The 8,302-nt window shown below is 40.7% G+C and overlaps 1 protein-coding gene across 1 annotated transcript; it reads left to right on the forward strand.

Annotated features, from left to right (window-relative positions):
- The first annotated feature begins 1,104 nt into the window (after window positions 1–1,104).
- On the forward strand, window positions 1,105–6,124 carry lbx1a (ladybird homeobox 1a). Its single transcript, XM_014984845.2, has 2 exons — window positions 1,105–3,374; window positions 5,078–6,124. Exons 1-2 carry the CDS (start codon window positions 3,080–3,082, stop codon window positions 5,635–5,637), a joined length of 855 nt encoding a protein of 284 aa, XP_014840331.2. The 5' UTR covers window positions 1,105–3,079; the 3' UTR covers window positions 5,638–6,124.
- Window positions 6,125–8,302: the final 2,178 nt, after the last annotated feature.

The raw sequence follows: 8,302 nt of genomic DNA on the forward strand, positions 1-8,302 counted from the left end.
TTATGAAGGGGTTTCCAATTTTGTCTTATCCAGAACCAGATTCATTAACTTAATTAATAAACTCTGTGAAAAAAATTAAGTTTGTTGTTGTTACAAGTTACAAGTTACAAGTTACAAGTTCGAAAGACGGTAATTGTCGCTTTGTTCCTAAGTGGCAAAGTTTACTGCCGGAAAATAAAAGTGTGTGTGGTAATTATAGTGTCAGTGAAATCAAAACAGCAGCAGGAGGGTGATGGACCTCTTACCTTTATCTCTGTTTCCCAGCCAGCGCTGACATACCTCACCACACAAGCACACAGGTGAGAAATCAAGTGTGAAGAATCTTTGATAGCTGTTGCTTAAGTTATTGGCAAACACACAAACCCTTCGTACATCACGCAATCACATCCTGACTCATACTATATGAAGAGTTGAGAGATGTATTTTTTTGGGGGTGCGGGGGCGGGAGGAAGCTTCACTTTGTATCAAATTAAAAGCAGATGCAGACTCACACGGGCCACCAGCAGCAGCACAGGGCCACATACCAGGAGAGGCCAAACCGAAACTGTGGGACAGTTAGCAAAGAGGTTGTCATCAACCTAATGGTCAGTTGTTGTGATACTCTGTCTCTGGTCCATTTGCCTCTGTGGTCAGATTCAATTTCAACCGGTATGCCTGCGCGCCGCTCTTCCATTAGCTGACAGATGTATCTCACTCCTTCAGGCTTTGGGGGTCCGGCCAAATTTTAAGGCCAATTGACTTTTAATATGAATCACGGTGGGACGCCACGGACTCATCCCATCACAGGAAATTAACACCCTGAAGCGCACACACTGTTGTAAGTAGTCACTTGTGATGTGCCACACAGACACACACATGCACTCACGCATCCACGCACACACACATACACACACATACATAGTACATCTTTCTGTTGTCACAGGCACTTGGCACTGACTTCCCTTCATTTTTCATTCATTTCAGCTCAACCTTTGACTCTTATGGTCAAACCTAATAATTAGCAGTATGTGCCAATCTCTAACCCAATTCACACCCTAGTCTGAAACCGAACCCCTAACTCAAATACTTCTTGTTATGAAGATACAGGCTTTTGGAGCTGCTGGTCCTCGCACTGTAGTATTTGTTGGGGAAATGATCATTACAGTGTATCAAACACAATGCCACACACGCGCACACACACACACACACACACACACACACACACACACATGTTTGTTTTGCTATCTTTGTGGGGACTTTCCATTGACTTCCATTCATTTCTACAGCCTAAACCTGACCTTTACCCTTTTCCTAACCCTAACCATCACATACCTAACCCTAACCCAAACCAAAACTCAATTCATACCTTAGCCCTAAATCTGACCCCTGACCCAAGAACAGGGTTTCCCCTCGTGGGGACCAGGCTCCGGTCCCCACGAGGAGCAATTGGTCCCCACAACGTAGTATATGTCAGGAAAATCGTCCCCACAAGGTATTACAAACAAACGCGCACACACACACACACACACACACACACACACACACACACACACACACACACACACACACACACACACACACACACATGCTTATAGACAACACCACGGGATGCAGGATACCGACACCTGTAGTGCAGTCACTGGTTTCCTGTCTGATCTGATTCCAATACTGATTCAATACAAGCACTTTGCTCAACAATTTTTATAAGTAGTGTGTTTAGCATTATAGCTTTATAGAAAATACAAGACAGATTACTTGTTTTAATCTATTTTAACTATGAATGATTTACATGCAAAAACATGTTTTGAAACGTTGCTTATCCAGTGACGCATCTGAAAATGCTTATGAACGTATTAAGCTGAAAAAATAAGGATACAGTTTAGGACACAGCATCAAATTAACTAAAACTGACTGATGAAAAAAATCATTTTAAGTAATTTTAAGAAAGAAAAGACAAGAAAATAACCACACACAAAAAAAAATCAAGTAAGGCATGCACCAAAACCTTCAATGTAACAAGAGTTTAATATGCGTAATGTTAGAGCCTGGAATAATCAAGTCCTCACCTTTCAGTCCTAGAGGCTGAAGTATCACATTTTCTCATCAAAGTGACTATTAGTCACAGTACGCAGCTGGGCAGCAGGGGTGAGGGCAGAGCTGCGCGACACCAAACGGCGTTATTGAACATGTCGGTCTTTCGTCATTAATCATTAAGAACAAATGAATCACTTTAGTCATGCTCTGGAGTCTGGGACAACCGCCGCCTGCTCAATGGGATCATGTTCACGCTTACGCTCTAACATAACACTCACAACTTCCACGGGTGGGAAGTTCTTAGGACCTTGCAACGACATCTGTTTCTGATACATGCAAAGATCTCTTCTTTGGTCTCATTTTGCCAAAAAAAAAAAAAAAAGTTGTTCTAGAAAATCTTGTGGTTTGTTCAATTAAACGCAGCTACGTTGTGCTGATCCTGTTTATACTTCCAAACATCTCTAAACAAGCCAGTGCTGCGACCGCCATGTTTTTAATCTCCAGCAACACATTTTTTTGTTTGTTTGTTTGTTTGTTTGTTTGTTTGTTTTCTCTCTCTCAGTGTATAATCTGATCTCTCTGCAGAGTGTTTTGGTGGCCTGGAACTCGGTAAACATGGAGCTTTCTTCTCTCTCATGCTTGATGGAGATGAGAACTTCTATACCAGACAGATTGACTGATGACCAATGAGCTGAAGTCGTTCTTGGTCTCCTGCGATCACAGCGTCACTCTGTGAAACACCATCTTCCACGTCTCTCTCTCTCTCTCTCTCTCTCTCTCTCTCTCTCTCTTTCTCTCTCTCTCTTTCTCTCTATCTTTGTTCTCTCTCTCTGAGCGCACACACAGAGGATGGGGAGGGACTGATCCGCACACCATAAGTTGGGTCAGAGTGGCTTCTGTCAGGACATCACCGCCCACCAGATGGGTTCCAGTCGCATCCACTGAGAAGTGTAGCCCCTTGACCATCATGCAGCTGCAGAATCGACTCTCTGGGCAGCAGGCTGTCTCTTCCCGAACCCCAGGGCTCTGAATTTACCTCCGTTCAGGTGGAAGAGCTCGAACTGCTATGACCTCTAAGGTCGAGTCGAAATGCTCTGAGGTGCCGGGGAAGAGGAGACTCAGTCCAGTGGGGCAGCTCCCACCGCCGGCCGCCTCCAGCAAGCCGCTGACGCCCTTCAGCATCGAGGACATCCTCAACAAGCCGTGTGCGAAGAGGAGCCGGCCGCTCCCGACGTCTCAGCGGGAGAGCAGCCCGTCCGAGCGGCCGCTGCTGGGCCTGAGCTCCCCGCTGTGCGCGCTGGAGGAGCTGGCCAGCAAAACCTTCCGGGGCCTGGAGGTCAGCGTCCTGCAGGCTGCAGAGGGTAATCCCTGCTCTGCTCTTTTATTTCTGCAACCGCCTTCAGTATTTCTGCCGACTGTTTTTTTTTTTTTTTTTTTTTCTGGGACAAGAATTTCTACAAGAATTTGGTCAGAATAATTCAACTTCTCAGGTGGAAAATAGTCTATGTATTTTATTATGTTCAAACATATCAACAGTTTGCCTTAGTCATTTTTTTTAATTTATGTTAAATGTGTGTGTGATAGATAGATATCCACTTATTGACTGTTCATCTCTATATGTTCAGATTTTTGGCCTGTAGAGTCTAAAAGGTTTTAATGCCAAGCGTTCTTGTAGAATAGACATTTATAGCAATATATACATATATAATAATTAAAATCCACAAAGAACAGAAACATATAGTGCAATCCAGCACAATAACATCCATCTCTGTACATAAAAGCATTAAACACTATAATTATATTAAATTACACAGGAATCCTCATGTTTTTATTATATTGTTACAATGTTATTTACAAAAACTAGAGACCTATAACTCATCCTTTTACATTAACAACTATTTATTACCATGTGGCATTTTTATCCTTCAATCTTAATCTAAGAATGAATCTTAGCATTTAATGAATCTGCAGCATTTAACACACATTCATGTCGACAGCTGGAGGATGTAAGAAACAAAGAGGTTATGATGAAATTAAACCTAAAAATCTCAATGTTTGCTTCGCAGATAAGCTTCAAATTAAAAACAGATGGATACACATGGTTGTGTAAAATACAGATTGAGATACAGTCTCAAAAAGCAATAAAATGTAAAGAAAATAGACAGTAATGAATGCATATTTATCAATGGTTTTGACAATATTTAATAGCTTTAAACCAGAACCGATACCATCTAAAGAGACATTTTTGCCTCGGTCCAGTAAAACAGAACTAGTTCAGAACCACAGATGTTACATGATGCTTTGGAAAAAGTGAACTTATCATTTTTGATAAAGATTTACTGCAGGGAATTCATTACTGAAGAACTATTTTGTTTTCAGATTATAAAATAAAATAAAACAAGGATGGATATATTGTCTTCCATGGGACGTCAATATTTATGGAGAATATTATTTTAAATCGCATAGATTTGAATTTCATTTCACAATTTTCTGATATTACTGATACTTTTACTGTGGTTCTGTTGTGGAAAATCATTATAATCATTCCATGAAAAACAGAAAAAACTGCTGAAACCTTTATTCGTTGTTATTTCTATATTTAAAAACATTAGTAGGTTTTCTTTTTATCAATTTTATGTAAAGTGATCTGAGAATTTAAGATGATTCAATTTAAACCTAACCTAATAGATTCAAACATTTCAGCATACACATTTTAACTCTAATATATTTTTGCTAAACAAGACAGTCAATTTACAGTAAAAACAAATATAATAATAAAAAAACAGATTTCAACACAATAAAATGAATGTGACTCCTATTGTAATTTTTTGTATTTGAATATTTCTATTAATTTATTTTATTTTATTTTTTTGTATATAGATGTGGAATTGCATAAACAAATCTCATCCTGTAAATGTTCCAATTAAATAAAATTAGATGGCTACTTTTTAGTCTAATTAATATTGTCAAAGCTTTTATTAGCGTGACTCCCAAAAGATCGAGTCACTTTCCTGGTTCCGTTCACTCTGTAATTATCTGGACCCGGTCTTTCTCTTCCTCTCAGGCCGGGACGGTCAGGGCCTTTTCGGACAGAGGAACGCCCCTAAAAAGCGCCGGAAGTCCCGGACGGCCTTCACCAACCATCAGATCTACGAGTTGGAGAAACGCTTCCTGTTCCAGAAGTATCTGAGCCCGGCGGACCGGGACCAGCTGGCCCAGCACCTGAACCTGACCAACGCGCAGGTCATCACCTGGTTCCAGAACAGGCGGGCCAAGCTCAAGCGGGACCTGGAGGAAATGAAGGCCGACGTGCAGTCCGCCAGAGCCGCTGGAGCTGTGGCCTTTGAGAAGCTCTCCAAGCTGGCGGAGCTGGAGAAGTGCGCGGCCGAAGGTCTGGGCCTGGTGGGGCGGTCCGGAGGACCGGAGCAGAGGTTCGGCAGGACTGAAGGAGACCTCAGCAGGCCGCATGCGTCTCCTACTCTTCCTTCTACCACGCTGCCGCGGGACAGAGACGGACCGATCAGCAGGTGCGGTTCGGAGGATGATGATGATGAGGAGGAGGAGGAGGAGGAGGACGAGGAGGAGGAGGAAGAGGAGGAGCAGGAGATCGATGTGGGTGACTGAAGCATCCCACATAGCGTGGAGTGACTGTTGTGGTTTCTCTACTTTAACTCAATTACACTACTGAACGTGGTTGACTGAATATGAAAGTATTTTTTGGTGCCAAAGTATTTGTGGCTTGGAACTGAGATGTTGGAAAGAAAAATCTTGTTAGGGCTATGTAATTGTAGATTTTATTTGTAGTACAAAGTACATAAAAACAATTACACCTCTTCAGATTCAAATTCTTAAGTACAAGATGCAAATTGTATTTTTTGACCCACGGTTACAAATAAAAAAAGGTCTTGGGTTGCTGTGTTGGCACAGGGGTTAAGGACAAGCCACCTAGGCCTCAGTCCTCCATGCAGCTGTTGCAGGTTTGATTGCCAACCTGGTGACCTTTGCCCTATGTCTTTCTCCTTCTGCCATTACCCACCTTCTGGTCGATTCACTGTCAAATAAAGGCCACTAGAGCCAATAAAACCCTTAAAAAAATAAAAAAATAAAAAAATCTTGCATCTATAAATTTGCCCAAATGGTGTAAAACAAATCCACATACCTATGTCAGAAAAATATATTTGTTTCAATCACTCAGACACAAAACTACTGTTACACTGAACAGATTCCTCCATATGGGTCACAGATTCAGTTCTACAAGTCACAAATACAAATGTCCTGCTGTGATGTTTTTTGCTGCCCAGTAAATTATAAAACTCCTTCACTGAGCCTGTAAAATAGCTCAGAACCATAAAGAGTTTTGTATTTCACAGAATCAGTATGAATTTTAAAAACATGGCAAATCCATCCATAAACTAAATTAATAAAGATATCATTTTTAATACATTTAAGAAGATGAAACGATGTCATGTAGCCTATTGAAATGTCCATTTAGCAAAAAACATTTGTGAACAGCTTCCAAAGAGCCTGCATAAGAAAGTAAGATTTCAAAAACACAATCTGGGTTAGAGAAGAGAGGGGGAAGAGATGGTCATCAGGCCGGGATTCGAACCTGCATTGGCCGTGTCGAGGACTAAGGCCTCCTTATGTAGGTTGTGCTTCACCCCTGGCCCACCACAGCGCCCTGGTCAATACAGGACATGTCTCTGGCGAAGGTAGCATCATGACGTCAGACGTAGAATACTAATGTAGCATCGAACTTAATTGTTTCAAGTAAAGTCAAAGTAAAAAGTTCCTGTAAGTTAAAAAAAAAAACTTTTAAGTTAATTCAACACAAAAAGTCCGTTCTCATCATCACTAAGCCAAAAGAATGAAGTGAAATTACTGTAAATATTCCATAACATGAACAACAGCTCTATAAAGATGTAACAGTAGTTTTGTGTCTGTGAGTGATAAATATTCACAAGTTTGTTTTTTTCTGACACAAATATGCAGATTTGTTTTGCACTATTTGTTTTGGATCATTTGGGCAGTGTGACTTAAGTCACACTTTAAGTTCTTTGAGTCACTGAAGTTTGACAATTTGTGTATTTCGCTTAAGAATCCAAAGAGGTGTAAAACATCTACGATTACAGGAGTCCTTTACGATTTTTTCACTGCCTCTTCAACTTTTCAGTTTTGAGCCACAAAACACTTTTGCATCAAAAATACCTTCATAAACGAAGCCTTGTATTAAATCAGGCTGAACTGTGTACACTGATGCCGGATCCATGGAGCTCTGGGGTGTTTCTAGAAGGTGTGTGAGCCCCACCACCGAAGTGCCTTGAAGCGACGGGTGGCCTGAAAACATTTATTAATATTTTTCTTCAAATCTCCAGGGGGTTTTATAACACTCTAAAACAAACCAGATCTATTTTATTTTAACTGTCGTCCATTGGTCAGCCTACTTTTAATCGATTCATTAATATGCACAATCTGAGCTATGTAATGCATGTCTTGGTAAGATGACACACACGTGTCCCCGCCGTGTCCCCCACCAGCTCCAGGCTAACACAGTCGGCCTGCAGTGATTTGGATTGGAGTCCATATGGTTCCAGCGTTGTCGTCTTCAGCTGTGAGCCACTTTGATGGATTAACTAAACCAATTAGACCCTGTTTGTGGACACACTCCCTGGGGCCATGAATATAAATGTGCCTCAGCGGGTCGCTGCTTTTTGTCTGGCTTAAAGCTTCCCAGTATCAGCTAGTACAAAACTTTCAACCGTTTGCTTCATTTTCCAAGGAACGGGCTGGTAGACTGCAGCCATGGGAACAATAAGCTGGTGAGTGAGTATGGTGTGCCAAAAATATCCAGTGTTGTGAGTTAAAAAATAAAATAAAATAAAATAAAATAAAATAAAATATTTCTAAAAAGCAATTAATATTCCATGCATTATGTACAATAACTGGTAAAATCCACTGATTCAAATTTAAAACTGTTGTAGTTCGGTGTTTATTGAGCTGTTTTGTGGTTGCTGTGCCACAGTGCACCATAAAATAATCTTAACTTTAAATGAAATCTCTCAAGTAGATCCTAGCATCTGATTGGTTATAACCACAGCAAGTCAACATCCCACAAATTGTGAACAGAGCATCAGTAGCCCTGACTTCTAACTTAGGCTAATAAAGACTGAAAAATAGATCCATGTATTGATTCCTGCATCACACAAATATATTTTTTTTCTACTAAACATATTTTTTTTGGAAATATATTCTTTTTTTTGCATCCATGCAGAAACCTGCAGGCAGACAG

This window comes from Poecilia mexicana, unplaced genomic scaffold (assembly GCF_051168715.1).
Source record: "Poecilia mexicana isolate PSO_F unplaced genomic scaffold, ASM5116871v1 scaffold_15, whole genome shotgun sequence".
Taxonomy (NCBI): domain Eukaryota; kingdom Metazoa; phylum Chordata; class Actinopteri; order Cyprinodontiformes; family Poeciliidae; genus Poecilia; species Poecilia mexicana.